Source organism: Apus apus, chromosome Z, assembly GCF_020740795.1.
Source record: "Apus apus isolate bApuApu2 chromosome Z, bApuApu2.pri.cur, whole genome shotgun sequence".
NCBI lineage: Eukaryota > Metazoa > Chordata > Aves > Apodiformes > Apodidae > Apus > Apus apus.
Genome location: NC_067312.1, coordinates 12,615,702 through 12,640,982, shown reverse-complemented (window position 1 = coordinate 12,640,982; position 25,281 = coordinate 12,615,702). Strand labels below are relative to the sequence as shown.

Sequence of the window (25,281 nt, the reverse complement as noted above, 5' to 3'; positions counted from 1 at the left end):
CTTAGCAGCAGCCACTGCAAAGTGAAGCAATGCACACAGTCTGTGATTTCTATCTCCAATTGAAACACGAGATGGGATCTGCCCTCCCTCAGTATATGCAACTTCTATGTTAGCATATTTTCTGGAACAGCTTTCAAAAAAAAAAAAAAGTCAGACAGAAACATCAATGCAGTTTTTATATAAAGTTTCCAGTTTTGCCTCACAGCTTAAAAAGTCTTGTTTCAATCATACACACCTCAAGGTACAGGGCATTAATAAAAGGCAAGCCTGCTGAACGACTGCTTTTTAATAGGGAAGAAGCAATTGCATCATCCAACACAGGAGCTGGCAAGCTACAGACTCCTGATTTTAGCCTTCAAACCCAGCAAAAATATCCACCTAGCTGCTCTTCGGAGAGATTCCTGCGATCCCCACAAGCTTTGTATTTTTCATTCTCAGGTTGTTTTCCAGCAGTTCCATTTTCATACAGTTTTCTTTGGCAAACTATATTACCGCATTACCACAAACTCCAACTTCAAGTCTGAAATGTATAGACTTTTCTCCCATGTACCATTAATTGTAAATTTAAGTGCTCACAATACAGATTTATCGTATGAAGTTTCCTGCAGAGTGTCCATTTTTCAAGTCCCTCAATAATTAATGTCAGCAAATTGCAACACAGATTCTGCCAAGAGCAAGCTTCAGGGCACTGCTAGGTGTTGATGGAAAGTCTAAGCTTAGAAATAGGAACTTTTGGTTTTGGTGTCATAGGGTAGGAAAATGGATAAAGTATAAGAAACAATGACGTCTCAAAGAGCCTAGAAATGAGTGCAGTGTTGCCTGTGCCTCTAAAGCAAAGTTGAGAGAAGCAGGGAAGATTCCTCCTAATAGTTTCTTTAAAAACACACCTCACACCTAAAGTCCAAAGGTGTGCACAGTTAGCTTCTCAACACACACATCTTCTAGCAAAACATCTTTTCAGCATAAGGTAAAATCCCTCAGGATGCCACGGATGTGTCCAGACAAAAGGAACTTCCTTCCCAAGTAAAACCAATTAGCCATCCTCTGTGCTTTCTTGCAAGGCCAAAATAGAGTGCAAAGTTAAAATTAAGCTCAATAATGAGAGCCATGAGTAGTGTCTCCCTTGACCTTCATCCTTGCATACAACCTGCTTGGTTATTGCTGCCTATGGGCCAGCAAATGCAAAATGGAAAGGCATGAAATTAGAGCAAGGAAATCCCAAACCATGTTAGCATAACAAGAGGCCAGGAAAAGGCTGGTAAGGCTGAGAACAACTGAGTAAAAGTTAATCTAACAAAATATTTTTATTGCATGAAAATCCAGCAAGGCTGAAGAACTGCATATAGTGCTCTAAGAACCAAAGAGTGTGGATCTCCTTAGGCAATATTAGGAACACTGACAAAGGACAGCTCAGAGTTAAGTACTGTGTTTGGAGTTTCTGTGTCTTTTACACTTGTAACTTCAGAGTTTTTCAGATTTGAAGCAACTGAACTATTTGGATTATTTTCTGTTTGACTGAACTGTATAGTGAACTTCTTGCACTTCATAAGGGATTACAAATCAATTGAACTAATAAGTACTTTTAGTAATCAATCCATTAGTTACACATTCTTCAGAGACCACCGGCTAATACTGCCTCCTAACATTTGTTTTTATAAAGTCTCCAAAATTTATGGTAATATATTTTTATTTTGCATTCCAGAATAATTATACTAGTAAAGGTTTTAAGATTCCACATTTCTGAAGAGAAGTAGGGACTAAAACACAGACTCATGCAAGAAAAAAACCAGTTTCAGAGTTTTTCCAGTTAGTACTTTCCTATCACTGAATGCACCTGTAAAGCAGGTAGTAGAAAATACATATATGCCAAAGAAATAAGCAGCCATGACCATAGGCTACTGCCCAAGACCTCATTTGAAGGTAAAAAAAATGAAATAAATCCAATATGTGCAGTGCTTTGTTTTGGCCTGTGCCCTTTAGCTTCCTGGATTAGAGAACATTTTTTAGCCAGTAGCAGCCAGTTGTGTAATTAAAATCTATACATGCAGCTCTCTTGGTTGCATAAGTCTTTGAAAAACATGTAAAACCACTGCAGCCCATTACACAGATATAAATCTGAAAAACAACTGCAGCCTTAGCCCTTTCCCCTCCAGCCTTATAGAGCCTGGCTCTGGCCCGATCCCTGAGAACGCTTCCCTCACGCTCCCCTGCCAGCTCAGATAAGACCAGTGCAAGGAGCAGCCACGGCTTTCCTCACGTGGAAGTGGGGCACTGGGTTCTGCCTCCACGTGAGCCAAGCAGCAGCTGTTTCAAGCCAGGCATATAAAAACCTCCAACCATCTAGGCTATGCTCTGATCCAAGCAACTGACAAACATCTTGATACCCAGCCAGGTCTGGTAAAATCTGGGTATTTGGCAACTCTGCAAATGGAGCTGCTTTACAGGGAATTCCAGTGGCTGCCTGATGCTGCATTACAGATTTGGCTGATCGTACCCTTGAGCAGGAGTGGAATGGGCAGCTCAGAGGACACCCAAACGTGTACAGGAGCCCTTCAGAAGATGACTTGCTTTCTCCTGATGAGATGATAGCTGTACTAATAGATACTTAAATGCAATAGTTTAAGAGTAGCCATCCTATCAGCCTGTGTGAAAAAGCGATTATAAAACAGAAGACTCAAGTTGGCTCCTAGAAGAAATTACAGACTGTTTCCCCTTTGAACTACAGCTATCCTCTGAGGGAAGTCCTGTGCATGTAAGATGCAAAACCTGTTGGGCTGTTTCTTAACGATCAAAGAACTTTACATGAAATAGGGAGTTTCTTCAAGTGGAATTTATTTATTTTACAATACAGGAAATTACGGAAGACAGAAAAAAATGATTAAATATTATAAAATAAAAGTTAAATATTGCTCCTGTGTTATGGAGATAAGAGTATTTCCTCTCAATATACATTAACAATTAGCTCATATTGAATGTAATAGAAAGCTAATTAGCCCAATTTAGTATCCTGGCAGAGTATGGCTTCACCCAACTATGCCCACATGTTTCATTTACGTTTCTAAGTGTTATCTAAAGCAGAAACTAATTTTTCAGGAAACTGAATATCAACACCTTAACTGAATCATGTTCATAACAATGCTGCAGGGAGGAGGGGGAACAAAAGGAAACATTCAGGATTTGAACCTGAAAAGAACTTCTGAATGGCTTTGGAGAGACAAGAAACTTTTACACTCTCATCTCCCATGGAAATAAACTTTACAAGAAATTTTTGAATAAGAACCATATTTCAGCCATCTGCTGGCTAGAGATAAAATAGAGGTGGAGATTATTGTGGTCTTCCTTATTATTGTGACCATCTGGACCATCATAAATTAAATACTGTGATAAAAGTAAATGAAAAAATATTTTCTGGCAAGGATCATACCAGGTCACTGGAAAATCAATGCACTCCCTTCCTGAAGAGGTAACAGTCCTCAGGCACTAGACCTTTCTTGCAGCTCCTACCTTGGTACAATTTTCAACTGACAGTATGTTAGTACACTTTTCTACTTAAGTGTTTAGGCAATTTTAAGAGATGACACAGAGTCTGCACATAAAAAACACCTTCTAGAGCACAGTGTTAAGACTGACAACACCCAGCAGGTGCACAAGAAAATAATGTAGACTGCCTGAATTTCAAAGGCCTCCCAGAGGACCTGCAGCAAGTTGTAATCAAGAGAGGGAGACTAATACAATTCTTCTTCCATTTCACAGACAGTAGTATAACCTGACTTCTCCAGTTTTGAAAATCAGCTGCTTAACCCAATTTCTATGGTTTTCTTTCAATCTAGAACTATATGACAACTGTAGTAACACCATATTCTTCCAATACCTTCCTTTAAGAATAATACTATTACACACAAGAAAAGGTGATTATGTACTTTCTCAAAGGTAATTAAAATGTGCTTTATTTTTTTGAACAGTAATGTGCTTCATGCTACTTGCCCCACCTCCTTATACAATAAGACCCGAAAGAAAGTAAAGAAAAATTAATACTATGTACATCATAAAGGCCTTGGGGTTGGAATACACTCTAAAATTTATTTTTGGTTCAGCCTCCAAGGCATGAACATTCTGGTTCAAATGACAGTGAGATGGACTGAGAAGTGGCTACACAACAGAGCCCAGACAGTAGTGATTCACAGTCCAGCTGGAGATCTGTAACTAGTGGAGTTCCCCAGGGGCCGGTGGTGGGTCCAGTCTTGTTCAACATCTTCATCAGCAACCTGGATGAGGGAACAGAGTGTATCCTCAGCAAGTTTGTTGATGATATGAAGCTGGGAGGACTGGCTGATACACCTAAAGACTGCAACCACTGAGCAAGATTTGGACAGGCTGGAGAGCTGGGCAAAAAGGAATCTAATGAGGTTCAACAAGAGTAAGTGTAGAGTCCTGCACCTGTGGAATAACACCATGCATCCGTATATACTGGGAGCTGACCTGCTAGAAAGCAGCTCCATGGCGTCCTGGTGGCCCAAAAGTTATCCACGGGACAGCAGTGCTCTGTGGCCAAGGCGGCAAATGGTATCCTGGGTTGCATTAAGAATAGTGTGGCCAGCAGGTCAAGGGAGGTTCTTCTTCCCATCTACTCTGCCCTAGTGAGACCACATCTGGAGCATTGTGTCCAGTTCTGGGCTCCTCAGTTCAACAGGGACAGGGATTTATTTGAGAGAGTCCAATGAAGAGCTACAAGGATGATTAAGCACTGGAACATCTGTCTTGTGAGGAAAGGCTGAAAGACCTGGGGATGTTTAGTCTAGACAGGAGATTGAGAGGGGATCTTATTAATGTCTGTAAATATCTGAAGGGTGGGTGTCAAGAAGGAGGGCCAAGTCTCTTTTCAGTTGTGCCCTATGATAGGACAAGGGGCAATGGACACAAAGTGGAACACAGGAAGTTCCACCTCAACATGAGGAAAAACTTCTTTACTGTGAGGGTGACAAGAGCACTGGAACAGGCTGCCCAGAGAGATTGTGGAGTCTCCTTCTCTGGAGACTTTCACTACCCATCTGGATGTATTTCTTTGTAACCTGCCCTAAGTGGTCCTGCTTTGGCAGGGGGATCAGACTCGATCTTTCAAGGTCCCTTCTAACCCCTACCATGCTGTGATTGTGATTCTACTGACTTCTATAGACAATAGTTTTGTGAAGGAGTACTTCAAGAGTGCATTTGTGGAGGCTTCTAAAACTTTTTTGTACCATTTTCAGACTCAGTAAACAACAGCTGATTAAATTGCCTTTAAAAAAAATACAGAGACTATTGTTTCATTTAATAGCCATAAGCATTTAATTCTAGTTCAGTACCCTGCAGAAACATGCAAACATAGCAGTGAGGGCCTGGCACACAGACAAAATAACTTCAGGACAAGGAGTGGCTGTCATTTATACATTGTGAATCCTTTCCAAAATTTCATCTCCAACCCCCATCACACAGCCCCCTCTCCTCCCCGCCACCCCATCCCACCCCCAATCCCCTTCAATAATTGCAGTCCATTTGACCACTTTCTGTTGTGGAAAGTTCAGTACATGAATTAATCCTATCACCTCCTGGAAAAAGCTCTCTTTGAAAACCCTTTTCTTGTTAGTTTAAGTGGGATTTAAATGATCAAATTCCAAACTGGAAAGCACTGTTTTGTTGTTTAAGGAAGCTGGACAAAAAAAACCCTATCTGGCAGAATAAGACCACAACTGGCAGAGTCAGATTTCCAGATAGGCTCCATTACAAGTGTGCTTGGCAATAGTCTGTGCTGTGTAAGTGGGAGCAACAATGAGGTTGTGTCAACTTATGCCAAAGGTGGATTTGCTCCATGGCTTTAAAATTGATTTATTGTTTATAGAAAAGACTGAGGCAGAGGCAGAATGGTAGTGTGGAAAGTCAGGCAGGTCTTAAAAAAATTATTACTCTGATGATATTTTTAAATACTTTTAAAAAGAGGTACTGCTGGAGACTAGAACCTGTTGATGAAAAATTGTAAATACTACCTCATAAGAAATGTACTGGTACCTGGATTTAATTAAAGCATCTCTATTTTATTGAATGTGGGCAAAGAACAGGACCTACAAGACAAAGTCACAAGAGGATATAGGTGAAATTTAGGTGGCTATATCCAAAACTGAGCCAGAGCACATTGCATAAGGACTTGGTGGAATGATGCAAACAGTATCCAACAGGACAAATACAAAAAATCCTGGATTCTGGTCTCTGATCACTCAGTTCAACCATTTTATATTAAGAAGCCATTTAATTATACAACAGAAACTTGGAAAAAACCCTTTATGCATGGAAAATTAGAGTCCTCTCCACCACCTGTTTAAAATAATGTACTATATTACTATACTTCAAATAAAGATCTGGGCAGTATAGAGAAATCTTTCTGTAGGGCTGTTAACGAAAAAACATTAAAAAGAAAAGATCTTAAAAGAAATGTCACACCTTAAGGGAACAGACAATGACTGACCTAACAAACCTGTACTGCAACATGTAATTGTTTCTTCTTTTTCGCTTTAAAGCACATTCCAAAGTCTTTAATCACATTATGCACATTGTTATATAATTGAATCCATCATGTTCTTCGGGTTAGTCACCTCCACCCTAATTATGTAAACAAATGCATCAATATATACTCACAGGGATCAATACAGCTCTTAAAGACCTCCCTTTCTACATGATTCTACAAATCACTTCCTGAAATGTAACCAGTGAAATCTGAGCACTATGGTGACCAGCTATCCCAAAAAGACCTCTCCCAGACAGTGTTTTTCCAGGGTGTGCATCTCCCATGATACAAGTGAGGCAGCTGACAAACTAGTACCATGCTTCTCCAGGACACTAACAGACCTCAGTGCTGGGCTGCAGCAGTTTATGCCTCTAAGCAAGGTTTCTGAGAAGGGCAAAACAGCTAATTTAGGCACCCAGAACCACTGTGCAAGAAAGAAACCATATTATTACACTGCAAACATAGGAGAAACAAGCCTACTTACACAGAAATAATGGCTGTACTTCACTTGGTACACACTAAAAAAAAACTCTGAAGAGGGAGAAACGCAATCAGAACACTGCCTGTTATTATTAAGCCATACTGGACAAAATTTCGGGGTCATGATACTCTCTTGTAGCTATGGCTCTCCAGATCAGTGTCATTGTTCCTACACCTGTCAGTCTTCATCTTTCAAAACAAAGAAAGAAATAACCTGAAGAGGTATGCTAAATTTCCCAGTGCACTGGGAACAGGATTGGAGTTGACACACACTATTTCTGTATCACAACCACACACTATTTTCTTTGTTCTCTCTCAAGCTTTCCTTTAAACCAGTACACAGAAATACCTAAAAATGCAAATGACAATTAAATGAGCTTACAAAACAAGCAAAATAATTATTTATAGTATTAATTCACATTTCTTTCACAACCCTGTAAAGCTGAAAATTAATGCACAAGATCCCGAGATTTACAATAATCCTACTTCTTAGTGTTAAGGGGCTTGTGTGTACTCACTGATAATTTCAGTCTTCATTGGTTCACTTGCAACATAGGTGTTACACAGCTTAAGGATCTAGCTCTGAAGTTATGTTGACTGTAAAAACGTGAGATGCTAGACATAGCTGTAATTCAGAGGATTTGATGGAAGTCATGCTTTGAATATTATGTTCAAACAAAGACAACACACATATGCAACTTCTTAAAATTAAAAACATATTCAAGTGTGCAGAAAGACACTTGAAGTAATTATAGAACTTGGACTTATGCAGTAAGAAGTGGCAGGTCATTATGAATCATGGCCATCACTCAGGTTTCCTCAGATGCAGAACAGTATTAGAGCAGATGTAGGAAATGAAACAGACCAAGCAAGAAGCAGAGCGTGACGCAGTAAATGCAGTCCAGAAGTAATATATTAGAACTTACTCCTTGGTATAAACTGTCTTGCCCTGGCTCTACCATGATTAGAAACTGTTTTCCTTTCTCTCCATCTATCCAGAAGTTAATGAAGGCTTTAGCTCTGTCATGGGATGCCCATCTCTCATTTATCCATTTAATCATCTTTCTATGCCATAAGAAAGTTTAAGGATAGCAATCTCTTGGCTGTAATTTTCTTACTGGAATCTTTACTTTTTCACAATTCAGAATGGTCACAGAACAATAAGAGGAAGAACAGAAGAAAATGCTATCTATAAAATACATTGAAACTGCAAAGGAAGTCTCACTCACGCAAAACTTTCATTGCCAAACTTGAACCAAAACAAGGAAGAGTTGCATGAATCATTAGCATCTGCAAGATTTTAAAACCCTATCATCGCAGTTCCATGTCAAACTAACCCATTAGTAAGAAAAACTTACCCTCATTTCTATGTCATTAAACTAATACTCCTGGGGAAAAAAACAGCCCCAAAGATGAATGCCTTTTGGAGTGTTCAAACTGCAGTGTGCCATGAAATTCCTCAGTCCCAAAATACCCTGTCCTAAAATGGCCTAAATGTACCCAGCAATCCAGCTTCAAGTTACCTCAATGGGTTTTCTGATTCTGCAATGGAATTTTAGCTGCTGAATTATTAACACAGGCTACTAGAAAGAAGCTTTGCAAAATGTATCGTCCTTCAGATGAAAAAGAAAAATTAATGTTCTGGATGGTCTCCGGTTCTTAGTTTCTGTAAGTAGAACACTCATCCAAGGCTGGTTTTTTTCCCCTCTCAGCACTTAAATGACAAGTTTAACTTACGCAGTTTTGCCCTCACTATCTTGTTTGGTGGCACTGGCTCCCTTTTTACCCAGCAATGAAGCCACTTTCTCAGGATCGCCATTCTCCACCGCCTGCAGCAGCCGATCATCATTCTTATTCCACTCGTTCGTCTGCAGTAAAGAAAAAAAAGGGAGAAATATTAATAGTGCCAGCACTGTGCCCAGGCTCTCCTGAATGGTCCAGCACACATTTATCACCACTGAAAGCTGAAAACAAGGCCAACCTGAAGAAATGGCACAAAGAAAGCCAAACAGAAGTAAGTTGCAAGCTGTGTAGCATGTTTTCTCAACGGCTCAGTAGCTCTAGCCAGGGTCTAAGCAATTGCTGGAGAGGCCCTCTAACATGAAAAACTCTGCAGAAGAGCAGTGCAGGAAAAAATCCTTTTGTTCTCACTACTCTTTAAAACATTTTCCTTCATTTGTCTAGTCCTGGGTTTCTATTCTGGAGTTGCACTGGCCCCACGGGACCTTCATCGTGGATAAGCAATGAGGTGCCTCAGCTGATCCATACACCACCCTAAAAATACAGGCCTGCCAAAACTTTCCATATTTACTGCTCTTCCCAGCTCACACTTTGTAGACAACAAAAGGTTAAGAGACTGATCTGTGTAGACTCTCATGAGTTTTACTGAGTTTTTATCCCTTAAATTTGTCTTTAAAATAAAGCAATCAACCACTCAGATGGCACATCCCTACTGCTGCTGAAAGAAAAGATCACCACCCTGTATTTAAATCTTTCCAAACTTTATCCACTAAGCTCTTTTGCTCCTTCTCATCAGCTCAATTTGTGAAAGGACACTACTTCCTAAAGTGAGGCTTCCTCCAGCCCCTCTGAATTCTCAGGACATGGCCTCTTTCTTCTACAAGACCTCCAAGCCAGATCCAGGAAGACACTAAGAACAGAGAGGACAGTTAACCTTCTGCATTCTATGCGATTACAGCAATACAACCTCTGGAAAAGGAGTCAAACTTGCATCCATGCCTTCTAGTCCAGACTGATAACAGGGTTCAGCCTTCATGAGGTGCAATCTGGTGCAATGGAAAGCTGCATTTGGATTAGTGTTGGCACCCCACTATGCTGAGGAGAGTTATCTTCAACAGATTATTGCTTGCTCCGACATCAGTCAGCTTACATCCAAGGCGGACTGCCTATTCATTAGCACTCAATTTCTACACAACTTTCACACTGACAAAATTCATACTGAAACACTACTTGAGAAATACTCAACTTAAATAAATCAATCAATCAATCAATCACTTTGTCCTGATGCTTAAAACAGACTTTTTTGCCCCTAGCTGGACAAAAAAAATTGGTGTTTCTCTGTCAGGGTTTATGAGGAGTGTACAAGGTACACACTGATACAAACTAACTGCACAAGCTGTGCATATCCTGAAAATAAGAAAAGGGAAAAAGCATTCCAGGTTACCAGTTATTTAAAAACCAAATTAAAAAATCACTTGGGAGAGCACAGTCTGGGCAGGAGAGCAGACAAGAGTTGAAGGACCATCACCTGGAAATAAGAGTATGAAAGGCAACTCTGTTAAAGGAAGTGGCATGCTGAAGACAAAGAGCAACTGCAGTCTATTACGGCAGTGGTATGGTTGGTGGACAAATGCATACCAAGTAGATTATAGTCTTTTATTCTTATAGCACTGGAAAAAAACTTTTGAAAACCCTAGAGCACTAATTACATCATTCAAAAAAACTGTTTCCCCTAGCAATGTTTAGTTAGACTCCATGACAATAAGTGGTCAGCCAAGTAGCAGGCTCCACCTAAAATGAAACGTGTTGCATATTCTTCATTTGGGGAATTTCACGCTTTAAAGTGAGCCCATTATTAAAAGCAGATGTTAAAAAAATGTATCATACTTGTAAATAAAATCCTTTAAAGTTAATACTGTTTGACAGCATATTATGCCTTTTGTTTTGGAGTTTGACCTGTTTCTGTGGGTTTTATCATTCAGTCATATAAGATATTTAAACGTAGGACATTTTACGAATACCCATAAATCACCAAGTCTGGTAGCACAGAAGTACTGCATTTTATTTATTTTGGGTTTTTTTTAATATCTTGCACAAGAAAGAAGAAGATGGCTGGTAACATGATAATATACACACCTCCTCCCCCTGCCCCATCTAATCCGACACCAATCTGTAGTTTGAAAAAGAAATAGAACACCTAAATTGAGTTTTTCTCATGACCTGAAATAACCAGTTTACTCCTGAAACATGAAACAGAATAAGCTAGAGGAAAACGTTAAGAGTAAGGCTTGCTGAAAATTCTTGGTGGAATAGCATTCTGAAGAGCATTCAGCATTTTAGTAAAACAATGGCAACATCTTCAAGCAGATTCAGGAACATTTCTTCAGTGTTCAGCTATTAAACCAAAACATTATTGACATATAACCCAATCTCCAGTATTCTCATATAAGCAACCACGTACATTCATGCCAACCCCCAAATTTAAGAAAGAACAGAAATCAAGAGTCCATTTCCCCTTTGAGAAGTTGCTGTGGTAACTACATCCCTAACTATAACTACACTACCATTAACATCCCAGACCTATAATACAGCTGGGTCCCAAATTACACCTCAGTATCTAATGTGGAAACTGCACCTAGGAGATACGTAGATAATGAATGAGGAAGCCTGATGTTGCAGAATGATGCCACGTTCATGCTAACAGTAAAACATTTTATGACATATGGTATGAATCTCTTAGAAGAACAGATACTTTAAACTTTACTATAGTTTTCAACCACACCCTTTATGGTAAGAAAAAATATACACAAACACAATTTTAAGAGATTTAAGGATTACAACTTCATTACATACTAACTTGGGTATTTGTAACACAGAGTAGCAGTCAGGCTTTCAGTAAAATCTCTTTTATAGCACCAGAGCAACAGAAACTTCAGACTTCAGCAGCTAAGCAGGTACTTTTCATCAGCTATAAAGTCAGGGGGGTTGTTTTTTTGCTTCTTTTGTGTTAAGAGCGTTGCAAATACCAAAGTCAGCAAACTGAGTAATAAGCATGAGATGTGGTGGTATACATGTGGCATGCAAAGTAAAAAAACTGAGCAGCTGAGTGTAAAGGTAAACACATGCATGTAAGGAATTTGGAAAAATCTGATCTTGAAAAAGATGGCACATGGGGGGTTTCTTGATGTCCACCTACCCCACCCTCCTTCTGTAGGCCACATGCCAAACAGTTATCAACTGCCTTCTTTCAAACAATTAACATTCTGCAATAACAGCGGTTTATGAACACATGCAGAACTCAGCTGATGAAACATTTCAGCTTCATAGAACAGAATCAGTACTGCACTCAGAAGTTCTTCAGGTTGGGGCAATTTTTTTGTGGCAGGGTGAGAGTTGGTTAGTTGTTTGGGTTTTCTTAAAACATGCATATACGTTTTAGGTAGCAACAACGGGCAAGTAAAACTGATCAAAGCTCAAAAGTGCAAATTTTTGGATACACCAAGAAATTTTCAGTTATGCCTAATATCAGTCATTTCCTATGAACAGTAATATCCTTATGCAGGGGATCAGATAATCTGTCCTCCCTAATAAACCCTAACTGTAACAATCACCTACCATGCTGAAGAAAGGAAACATGAATACAACACAGTGACAGCTGAAAGGATGGTAAAGCCAAAATCCATACATCAGATGGCTTAGCAGAGGTGGGTTGAAATTTCTGGCTGAAATTTAACATCCCTATCAAGCATGCTCTTTAGTCTTAATTTTCATTTTTCAGATAGGTTAACTGTGCTTAATGGCCTCAGTCAGAAGACCCTCTCTTGTAAGAGTTAAATATTTTCCATATTTAAACACTTAAGAACTTGAGAAAGAAGCTGGCAGGAAGAGCTAGCCATGCTTCGGATGGAAAGCTACTCCTGCACAGGGCTCTGTCTGGTCAAGTTTAATGGAGGGAGGCAGAGGACAGGAGAAAACTGATTTACTTGATTTACACCTTGCACCTGATTAGTCATCAAAAATACCAAAATGCTCAAGCCAAATTCAGAGTGCTCAAAACACCTTCAATGATCACCACCAAGACAGGCTGAACTCTCAAAACTGCAGGTCCAGAATTGCCACAGACACACACTTCAGCAGTGGTTACTGACAGTAATGGTACTCACAGTGCTTGACCCTGAGTCTCCTCTAAAATTCCTCTATGCACAGGTTATTTCTTCTGCAAGCCTAGAGATAATTCTGTGATTGCAAAATACTAATAAAGCAGTTACTATACTCTTGGGGCTGATACTACTCACTAAAACATCCTTCATCATTTTGGATCACACACAGCATGTTGACAAATTGACAGACTGTTTCGAGTTCAAAGAGAAACCTTTATTTCAAAGCCTATTTTTTATAGTTAAAGCTTACGCTACCCATTTTGCACACTGTATTCTGTCTGCAAATGTACTTCATTCTAGAAGAGAAGGTTGAGAATTCAAAATAAGTTTAAAAAAGTTATGCGCTTTTTTCCCCCCCATCACCACCACATCAGAATAGTAAGCCTCAGCTGCCTTTTGAGATTAATAGTAAATGTCAAGCAACAAACAGCAATCTATAACGAGAGGTGATAGTTCTAATTAGCAGTTGTACACAGTGTTTTCCATGCACAAAGACCTGTGCAAACATTAACTGGACAACCACTTTGTTTCTTTATCTTTGGCATGCAGCCTACAGGAGATGATTTAAGTGACCTTGCATTGTTGCAAACCTACTGGAGACAGAGTTATGTTATCTCCACTGAAATCAGAACTGCAGAGAAGCTGAGTAGAAAATTGAAATTCCTGATAATTTCAAACTCAGCAACTCACTGTCTGAAAAGGAAAGGCATACTTAAAGACTGGCGTCACAAACATGGCAAAGACACTGCACACTACTGCATCACAAGGTCACCTACGACGGTCTGCATGTACTCGACTTCCCAAGAGAGCCTTAAAAACAAGAACGATCCTATTGTAGGGAATACATTCACTAGACAAAACATCCCTCAAAGCTAAAACAACAGAACATGGCTTTGCTCAGAAGAATGGCTTATCTAAAAACATTATTACCTAGGAATCAGTCATAAGTGAGGAAGTAGCTTACACCTTTCCTGCCCTCCATGCCCAATTTAGAGAAGGTATTTACCAGCAGCACACTTGAGTGGTGGGAGTGGAAAAATCTCCTTTGCAGATGGGCAAGATGTTGCTGAAGTTACCAGCAACAGCTTATCCAAATCTATGGCAGCAGTTTCCAGAACATTCAGTGCTTAGCAGGCACCAGAAACTGATGCCTCCCAGGTCTCTCTCAGTCGCTGTGGCTCTCTTTCCTGTACTTTTCAAAGTCTGCCCATAGCGCATTTGTAGCACCAGCGGCATTGCAAGCTGACCTCTTGCACTGCACTCCATTGAGGCAGCACCTTGAAGGCCATGGCCAAAAGATGCAATGCTCATTAACTTCACAAGTAATGCCTTGACCTCTTAAGTTTTAAAAAAATCAAAGCATGACAATGCCTTTTAAAGTAATTCAGTGATATTATCTAAATGTCACTAACTGTTACAACAGAAGCATTCTTCTCTAGCTTCACTTGGCCATCCATTTTCCCTATTTTAAGTGACTGACAGCTAAAAATATTAATTATATTTACATAAAAGAGATAAAACATTTGCAGCTCACGAACCTCATATGTGCGTTTCTTTAAAGGTGGAAACAGCAGCTGCAAAGCAAGTACCCTGTGAACATTCTACAAGCAGAAGTGTTAATCCATTGTTCTCCTTTTGCTTCTTGAGCTACTGTGCCTGGCTGGGGTAACCAGCCGCCCAAAGTGCACAAGGCTTGTTTGACACTGGAGACTGTATTTGTGTCACACCATGAATATCACTTGAACCGGACATAAAAAGCACCATGGGGAAGACAGGAAGCAGTTGGAGTGAATGAACAAAGAATGGTAACAAAAGACTAATGGTAGATTGTCAGTAAACCTTGATAATAACCTATTCATTGGGTAGCTTCTGTAGATAAAGAAGTGATTATTATCCAAGCAAACCATTTTTTCATGCTGAACCCCAGAATAACACAACTGAATAGCAAGTCACTCAGCAGGATGCTTCTATCAGCCAGTCAGGCTGCCCGGAAACTTTCCTGGCAAAAGGGGACTACAAGCTGTGAAATGAAAGGGTCTTTCACCAGCAGAGAAGGGTAAAGATGACCTGACTGAAACAGTCATCTCAGACTGCAAGTTTGGAGTGGGGGTGGGGAAATTGCAGAAAAAAAGTTAAGTGTGGTCCTTGCTTAAATAATGACTGGAATTTGCAGCAGGCTGTGCACTGTGGTCCAAGAACACTCAAGTGGGAAATGAAAATGGAAATAAATGCATTTAACAGTTTGCTGTTTGTGTTTCTTGTTAGTAACTTTCTTGGGCTGTTTGGGTTTCTTTGGTTGTTTTACAAACCTGTGTGTGTTCTCACAATTTCTGTCAGGTTTTAAATGCAGAGTAGCCATCAGATCAGCACAGGGAATCTGCACAGTAAATTAAGTATAGATAAGCAGTCTCTTCATAACTCATCTATGGGAGTAGGAAAGTGAAGAGGCTGAACCCAGAAATTTGTAAGGGTCCAAGAGAGCATGACACAATTCTAATCAGACCAAGGAATACAGCTGGCCCACATCTAGTGATCTTACAGGTATATGGTTGAGTTCTGTGTAACACACAGCACACCCATGTTCCTTATTGCATTCCCAAGTAAAAGCCATGATGGTTTTTTTTCTTCAGATACTATTTTAAAGCCTTTTAACAAAATAAAATAAATCAACCTTTGCATTTGAAGCACAGTGAGATTTCCTACTACCATGACATCTAGGTACATCAGGGCTTCTATTTTCTTTTAAGCAATTGTTGATATTTTCAAGCAACCAGTTTCACCCCAGTGGAGGCATAAAGTGATGAGCAAAAAGCTCACAACATGCAAAGCATTAGAACAAACTAACCAAAACTACACCTAAATCATTAGTAACATACAGCCAAGAGTCCAGCTACTGCCGATGGTTTATCACCTCACACATGACTAATACAGCAACTGGAGTTTTAGCTTTGCTTTCAGACAGCAAAGGATGTAGCTGTGACACCACACACAACTATTCTCAATGAGACAGAAGTAAAGCCAATAACTAATTGTGTATATTTGTATAAATGAGACAATGCTTATTTTAACACAGGAAAAAAACACAAGAGACATTTTAAAAACAAAAAGTGAAAACAATCCTCTTTGAAGTGACCATCTCCCATTGCTCTGCCTTTTATCATAGTTTTAAAGATCTGAGCTACAATGAACTCAGATGACTGTTCTCATCTTGAAATTACTCAGTAAATTTAAGTAATACTAAAGTACACCTAATGGACTACTGTTTACCACTGGACATGTGGGAGCTACTTCCTTCAAAACAGTCCATGGGCTGTCAGACAGACTTAAAAAACAACCCCACACTTCTCAAATGGATAGTCAAGGACACCCAAGAATTTTCAGATCTATCATAGGCTTAAAAATAAAAACATATAAATTAGAAAGTGCTCCTCAGCATGAGATGTATGGGAAGGACTGCTTTCTAACAATATTTTAAGACTGTAGAGCTGCTGAATCAACACATTTTAACTGTGTATCAAGGTCAAATTACAGTTCATATAAGGTCTTTCAAGGTCTCAAGATATCTGCTGTACAACCACTTCATGGTCAGTTGAGGAAAAGAGAGATCATCCGATTTAAAGTGGTATTGGCTGGACAATCTAATGTCACCTTTTATGGGGTAAGTATATTTCAGTGGTAAGCAGGCTGTAAGGTACAGGGACAATGCCAACTATGCAAGCAAAGTTTGTTTATTCAGCTATTTTGTTGACTATCCTGCATTCCTCATCATTGTGTTAAGACATAATGGTCTGTGAGGATCAGAGTGCGCCTAATGACCAGGGCATACATCTGACCTCTACAGCTACAGACAGTGACAGGAACAGCTTGTTGGCTCTCAGCATTCAATGCCATACACATACCACTTCCTTAATGGATTGCTGTTTCTTGGTATGAGTATCCAATTTGACTACATCTACCTAGATTTTTAGCAACACCCTCCAGTCTCATTTGATGAGTAAATTTAGTCAGAGAACACAGGTACTTGACAGATCTTCTTGCTTCCAGATGGACAAATGGGACATCCATCCTGCTGGAACCCAACCAACTGTAACATTACCTCACTTACTATGACTGGCACTTGGCAGACCCATGGCTCCACCTTTCCTCCTGTCTACTGCTATACCTCTTCACACACTGCTTCTCTAGCCATTTCTGCATAGTGAGCTGGTCTTCATTAAGTTTAGAACTGCTGCTCTTTTTTTCTCCCTCTTATTCTGCAAAGTAGAACCCAGACATAAAGGTTAATTATGAAGTCTGCAGAGAAGAAAAGAATTCAACATCAAGCTGAACTGCAGACAGTCCAAAATTACATTAACTGATCAGTGTTACTACAGCAGTAAGATGAATTCTTAAGGTACTAGCCACCATGGCATCTTATTTTTGTATTACAAATGTCTACGTGGTGTCACAGCTCACAATGAAAGTGGTTTCCTTTTTTTTTTTCCTCTACTAGAAAGTTAAAATAGATTACTTGGCAAAGCTCCACTCTCTTAATATTCTCCACAAGTGCCAGAAAACATCTTAAATGGTTGTTCTTAACACCACTTTGTGCTACATTTTTACCTACTAGAATGCCATTGTAGGAAGCAATACAATTGCAAAATTCATAACTAAGTATGTATTAAAATCTCGGAACTATTCAGAGTAGAAAAACAGTCTATTAATAGTTGAATTTCTCATTCTTGTAAAGGACAGATCCACTGGTACTGGGTTATAGCCTTCTATTCTAAAACCCATGACAAAGCCAAACAAAACACAGTGCATGCATGGAGAAAAATCCCTATTCCAAGAAATTCTTTTGCTTGGAGTCTTCAAAGGCTCAACTCAATCTCCAAAAGTACTTCATGACTACAAATGAAGGCAAAAAAATTTCACTATCTATTTGACGTTCTTGACGCCACTGACAGAAACGTATGTTTGTACCATGTATTGACCTCCTTGATCTACTATTTGTTAGTCTCCCAAATCAAGTATTAAAACAGCAAGTTAAGCTTAGCTGCTTTTATTTTCATGGATGCAATGAAGGATAATCCAAGAGTCATAGGGAAATTATACCTAAAATACATTTCCAGTTGGACTTAAAATTAGGAAAGCAAGCCAATTATTTTGCATGAAAAGAAAATCCACTTCAGCAGCCAGAGAAGAGCATGTGAGATTTCATACCACCACATCTTCCCACATTGTTTATCCTCCACATCACATGCACTGAGAATCAGACAAGTCTTTTGTGAGTCAGACTCTCTGTATGCGGAACATCAACTGCCCACATGTGGCAGGCATTAAGTAAAAGGAGAGAAAGAACAAGCAAGCGCTCACCCTGGGTCCTTCCCTTAAGCCTCATTTGCAGAAGGAGCTCTCTACAGGGCTGTAATTTCTCTGAGGGGATAAATAATAACATACATAGCCCTTACACAGGTTTTCTGTTTAGAAGGCACGGATGGCCTCAATTGTCATCTGATCAGTACCACAGCTGGCACACTATCCTCCAGGCAGCCTATGGAAACTCAGCAGCCCCAAGATACTGCTAGGGTTTAACTCTTGACTGTTCGAACAGTGATGGAGCTATCTGCTGCCTGAAACAACCATGGACCAGTCTACACATGAATGTAGACCTCCCAGTCTCAATTGAACATTCTTATCCATGTGTGATCTACTGGACAGCTAAGTGCTATTGCTACAGCGATTCCACTAGTGTGGATACCCTGCACTTCACCATATGTGCTAGGCTTATTCATACAAAATGAGAGAAGTCACAAACAGACTTTTAAAAATTAAAAATATTCACTTGGCTCCTGTTAATTAGTTCTGGGCTGGATTATATTTGCACGCCACAATCTTCATGTCACTCTTGTAAGAGGTACATGCTGCCATCAGTTTATCTGTTGTTGTCTTGATCCCACTCTGTGAGGAATACTGTTGCTGATGCATGGAGAAACCCTGCTTCAGGTTACCTAGAGCTTATCCTTCAACTTCTTCAGAACATCCATGCACATCTTCTATAATAGAGTTCGGCAAGTCAACAACCTCGAGATTTTCGCCTTCCCAGTGCAAAGCCACTGCAATTTTAAAATCTCCAATGAAAAGAAGCACAAAGCATAAAATCCTGAAGGGCAGTACCATGTTGAGAGTCTCTCTAGAGACATGGCACAGAACCCCATGCAAACAAAGTGGGCCTGCAGTGCTACCAGACATCATCTATCTTTCCCATCATCAGAAACAGCCATAACCTCTTTGTGAGGTTCCATGGAGGAGACATGAGAGGGAAGTGTCTAGCAATAATACGAATCTCATAAAATGTCTCCCTAAAGCCACCCTACTCCTTTGATGCTTACAAGTAGAGTGACCTGACAATTATCCCTAGATATTCACACTCTCTATCATGTTCAGTTTATACTATGTACATTTCAAAAGACTGAGACTGTACACCAAGGCTAGGATGGGTTCTATGAAACAACAACTATGAATGAATAACTGCTGACTTTAGACTGTTTACAGGAGCAAAGAACCACTCAGCATGAGGTGATTCCTTTTCAAAACTTGCTTTTCAGCAATTCATATGAAAAGGAGTGAGAGAGGAGAGCAAGGATTTGCAACACGTTCTAAGTCTTCAAGAAAGAAGAGATAACTAAGAGCTTTGTGAGTCACCACAAAAATGGAAACAATGTGGGTTTGCTGTTTTTTCGTTACTTTTAGGAATCCACATCCCATATTTTTGGGGTTTCCTTCCATCTCACAAGACAGTAAACCCAAAATAACATACAAGCACATTTTTTCATCCTGTAGCAGCATTTTTAACAGATTCAGTTAATAACTACAAAATATATATATAAATAATAAGCAGAAAATAGGGTAGCTTTCATTGCCAGAGACAGCAGAAGGTTTCCAAATTTTGTAGGTTAAAAAAGCCAATAAATTTAACAGTCTTTTGAAGATGCTAGTTTAATCCTTCCAAAACTGAAAAGAACAGATGACTCAACCATATGGCTAAGTTCCACTAAAATTCTGTCTTGTAATCATAAAATATGATGTAATGTAGTTTGGTCTCAGGAGAAGGAAAGGCGTTAGACATATGTGACATGCACAAGCATTCCCTGGATGCATATGGGTAGCTATTTTTAAAAAAGTATTACACAAATAAGCAGGGTTTCTTATAAGTCTCCAAAATAAATAATCTTAAGCCCTCTCTTGGAAAAGAAGTAGGTATTGGTCTTAAAATTTACAATAATGCATCAAACATTACTTCTACAGACAATGCCCAGCTAAAGAGGGGTAAAGAACTACTTACTTGTTACTCCTTTCTGCAGCTACGCAGGTTTAAAAAATTTTGTCTTCATAAATTTTGAAAACAATCTGTGGTTTATTACTACTTCACACTTAATTAACATTAAAAGGCTAGAAAACGAAGTTTAAAGCACTGTTTGCAAATCAAAATAAGTTATACCCTTTCAAAAATATCTAAAGAGAAAAGAACACACATAACTAAGAACATATATTAAGCGCCAAAGAATATTTTTTTCTGCATTATGTAAAGGGTGAATAAAAAACCTGCTGAGAGAGAAATTGGAGCCCCTCAACCATGACAGTTAAAATACTTTTCAATTCATTAATTACACAAATATGCACAACATAGAGAAGCAGCAAAAACCAAAAAGCAAAGTGACTACAGAAGTGAGGCATCCACGTTTCCTGATTCCTAGTCCAAACCCTACAAAATCTGAGTGTTAGCAATTGTCAGGTAAGGCATAAGGAAGAAAACAAAATAACTATGGACTGTACACCAACTGCAGTTTCCAGGTGTTCACCAATGTGCAGTATTGGTCTCTTTCTCTGAAATGGCGTTACAGCTGGAGAAGTTTCAGAAATGCAGAACGATCCAACCCAGCATCTGTGTGAAGAACAAATAGGCTAAGAGTGCCTCAGCCTCAAAAGAAAGGCAAGTTAAAGAATAGTCAATAATAACATGGGCAGGGTGGATGGGGATCAACTGTTCAGTGTCTTTTGTAGCACAGTGAGGGACTACCACATGAAAGTGGGCCTAGGTCAAAACCAAAAGAAAGTCAATAGTAGACTTCTAGTAGTCCTACTTATAGTAGAACTCTAAAAGGATGTTGCAGACAACAGTAAGTTTACATGGGTTCAAGGAGGGAATGATCATGCATTAGGTAGAAAGATTCTCTACAGATTTGGAAAAGAGACTCATTAAAACTACAAGCAATGAATTTTCACGTTCAGAAAACTGCTTGAGCTGAAAATAGTCAGTAGCATAGGAAAGCATTACAGAGAAGTGTCATACATATTTGCTCAGTGCTTGCTCCTCCCCAGACAGGCACTGACAGGCACTACTGGAAACAGAAGTCCAAGGACTCTCAATCTGAAAAGTAATTACTGCTCTCTTATAAGAAATCTGCTCAGTCCCACTGCTTTTTGCACCACAACTCCTATTCGCTCTCCTGCTCTGCAGAACAAAAATTAACAACATAATGGTGTCTGTACAGCCTGGTTGGCAGCAGGACCAGGTCACACTAAAAACACTGCCCTAAAGAACCAGCTAACTGCAACACTGCTTTTCTTCAGAAGTCAGATGGAAAGCAGAGAGAAGAAAACAGTATTGCTACCCCTCATCTGTGTGTCACCTCACCAACAAGCCTATTTCTAAGGAAGGAAACCCTGTGCTCGAGTGACCTGTATGCTATAGGTTCCCAGTGATCTCTTGGCTCCTCAAATATCCAAAGATATATAAGAAAGGCAAGGCAGTAATATTGAACTGAGCAGGCCAGCTCTTTAACATTAGCTCAACATTTTTTAGAGGACTGTAGAACAAAAATGTTTTAACGCCACCAGATTTGCCTATGCTGCTGTAACCACTCAAGCAGAAAGCTGGAATTCTTTTTGTATGGTTTGTATGATCTTCCCATGTCCCAGCCACTGATTCCTATAAACTTATGGCAAGAGCTTTTAATGATAACTTCAATCAAGAGTTGAAGTCTAAACTGAGGAGAGACTACACCCACACTTTAATTCAGGGTTTTAATAAAAATCTAAGTATGGATAAAACAGTAATTCAGACAGAGGCTGAGGACACCTCTTTACTCTGAAAGGATATGTCAGTGGACTATTGTCTCTTACATTAAGTGTATTTTATGCCATGCACATCCCACTATAGAATATTGAACTATTAGTTCAACCAACCATTTTAAAAGCTTAGTATCTTATTTAAGTACCTAAATACAGGTTTGAAAAGGAAGCTCTCAAGAACTTGTCCTGCATTTTAGGAAAAAAATGTGTTTAAACTGTTGGAGTATCAATCACCATATATCAGTTTTGGTTTATACATCTAAAAAACTTAACTGCATTAAAAACAAAATTTCAGATCTTATATTTGCAAAACTCCACATAGTATTTCACAACTACTCTGCCATTACTGCTGAGAAATGAAATTTTAAAGATTTTGGCCTAGTATCCTGTTTGAATGGGAAAAGACTGACAAAGTTAAGACACTTTTACAGAAAACGTTACAGTGAAGATACTGCTATTAGCAAAATATGGGAGTAACATTACTGTAGTGACTACAGAAATTACAATGAAGTATGAACAGACAAGTCCTCGATAATCTCACCACACAACACTGCTATATCCACTTGAGAAAAAAACCCAAAATGCTCTTCAGCATCTCCAAAGAACTGAAGGCTGAGTTATTATGCACTGGTAAATGTTTCCTTAGGAGTGAGGAAAGTTTTGGCACAAGCCCTGCTATGTCACTATAAATTAAAGCTCTGTGCTGCAGCTGTCCAAGGCTTTGTACTCAGTCCCTGACACAAGATGCTGCCTCAGGCTGCTTCCTTGTGCCTTCCCAGCCACTGAACTGATTTTATTATGCTCCCCTTTGTACAACTGGGCTGTTATGCTCCTACCAGCTGGCCACCTCCAATGTCACTTTCTTTTAGCACAAATGCTGTTGATGAACCAAGGCATCAAACACTGGGACAAGGTTTCACAGTTGCTGGAAGGTTACCTGCAGCCTCCACGGTGCAGGTAACTCCTTTTGTTAAAAACAGCTGGGAGGCCTATATGCACTAGCTTTTCACACTGGAAATTAAAACAAAGAATCAACAACTCCCAGTGTAAACGAGAGAGAAATCCACCATTCCAGTTCAGTTTTGGTTTGGAGAAATTTTTGGTTTGGGGTGGGGTTTTTTAATTTTGTGGGATTTTTTTTTTCTTTTTTTTAATGAAGGCAACGAACATTTATTTCAGCAAATGAAAAAAAAATTGAGATGATGACATTATTTGGAAATAAGTTAGAAGTTTTAGACTAATATTGAACTTCATGGGTAGGCAGCCACTTCCTTAGCTTTGTTTTATTTTAGAATGCGTCATTCTTTTATTTCTATGCCTATGCAAAAAATTTTCCAAACATTTAAACAGGAAAACTGAAGTGGAAAGTGGATGACAGCCAGACTAAATGAGCTTTATCAACACACTCCATACATCCTGACGCACTATACATGCTCTGAGTTACTGCAAGAACTATAACTAGTCATGCCACTGCTATTTTAAGAGACATCGTATTTTGCAAACAGAAATGACAGAACTTCAGTGCAAAATCCAAAATAAGAGACCATGTTGTTTATCATCCATATATTATTTGCATGAGACTGGAACACACAATAAATGGGCAACAGAAAAATCCATGCATGTCAGCAGACCTAGAAAGATTAGGTGCTGTAACACAACATTTTCATTATTTTTAAGGCACCAAAAATTATAATGCTTAAGAATTATTCATTCAGTCTGACAAAATAAAACAAATAAAAACAAAAACCCCAACAAACCACAAACTAACAAGCGGAAAAAACCAACAACAACAACACCCCACACCAAAACAAAACAACCCCCAAAAACCCATAAAGGAGCACGTAAAACTTCAGGTTTCAGTATATATCTCGCTGGTACTGGTTTTAGTTGGTTGAAGGAGAAATCACTGGGGAGACAAGTACAAAAACATGCATTTTCAACCACAAGAGCTGAACATGCTTCAACACATGGTCTCTGACTACGGAAGCTCAGGCCTGAACTCTGAACCCTTTCAGGGAGGTGACAGAGCCTGTCATACATGGATGATCTCTAAGTAAAACAGTAGTCCATAAGCAGAGAGCTAATCACTCATGCCTCTTAAAACAAGGTACATTCCTTGCTATTGCACCAAGGCAGCCACTACCAGTACTTATTTTAGACAGAGATATTGAGCTATGCCAGGCAAAGCTGGTTGCCTTGGAGACCACTCCCAGACAACTCTGGCATAACTCACAAGATGTTTCTTACCAAAATTTATCTCTCTGTTGGATACACTCAGTCAACTTCTATACGTTTGAGCAGAACATAAGGACACAAAAGAAAACAACCATCAAAGGAGTTAGTACTTAAACTACTCTCCCAGCATAGCTGGAATTTCAACATAAATAAAAAGGAGAAAATAATTGTGACCAGATCCTAGGATATATGTAAGTATTAACACCACACTGTGATAAGAGCCTGCTATACAGCAAGGCTTTTTTTTTTTTTTTTCTTCTGGTAGAGACTGTACAGATAACAAGTATATATTATACTGAAAACATTAATCTCAGTAGGCTTTCCCCCACTAAATGCAGAAAATACACCAACTATTTCATTAGTTTAATACAATTTCTGGGACAGAGATCGGGTTTGTATTTAGGAACACAAGCTAGAACAAATACCTATGTTTATTTCTAAAAAAGAAGAGTACAGCAGCCTCAACTTGAAATTGATTCTTCTAAACTGAGCCAGAAAAAATCTGTATCTAGTAAATAGACTATGAAGTCCTAGAGCAAACAGTTACATGAGAACTGGAAAGAACTATGAAAAAGGGGCTCAGCAAGTCTATGATGATTCACAGTATTCCAGAATACATTTCTTGCACCAACAGCTGAAAAAAAGGAAGAGAATAATTTAAAGGAGTACAATTATAAATTTATTTTCATGGTTAAAGCTTTCCAGTTTCCTTGACCGTTACATGGGAGGATGGAGTACCCTGTTCTACAATCAGCTAGACCTACCCGTATTATCTACATTTACCTGTATTCCTCAAGCAGCTGGGTCAGACACTGGTAGACCTCAGAAAGATAAAAAGATTAACTTTTTTCAAAACATTCACTTCACAGTCACTCTGTAAGCACAGACAGGAGAAGGGAAAAAATTTATAACCACTCAGTTAAACAGTAAAAATGAAAAGCACACACGTCCACATATATATTTTGAAATTGCCACAGGGAGACTGAGGACAAATTTCATCCAGTATTAAGATACATG

The 25,281-nt window shown here is 39.2% G+C and overlaps 1 protein-coding gene across 4 annotated transcripts in view; it reads right to left on the bottom strand.

Annotated features, from left to right (window-relative positions):
• RAI14 (retinoic acid induced 14) overlaps positions 1-25,281 on the bottom strand; it is an 82,281-nt gene that overhangs the window by 25,485 nt on the left and 31,515 nt on the right. For all 4 annotated transcript variants that reach the window (XM_051643189.1, XM_051643190.1, XM_051643191.1 and 1 more), the window contains exon 3: positions 8,753-8,883. In XM_051643189.1, the coding sequence (XP_051499149.1) occupies positions 8,753-8,883 (131 nt within the window). The remainder of the gene's footprint in view (positions 1-8,752; positions 8,884-25,281) is intronic.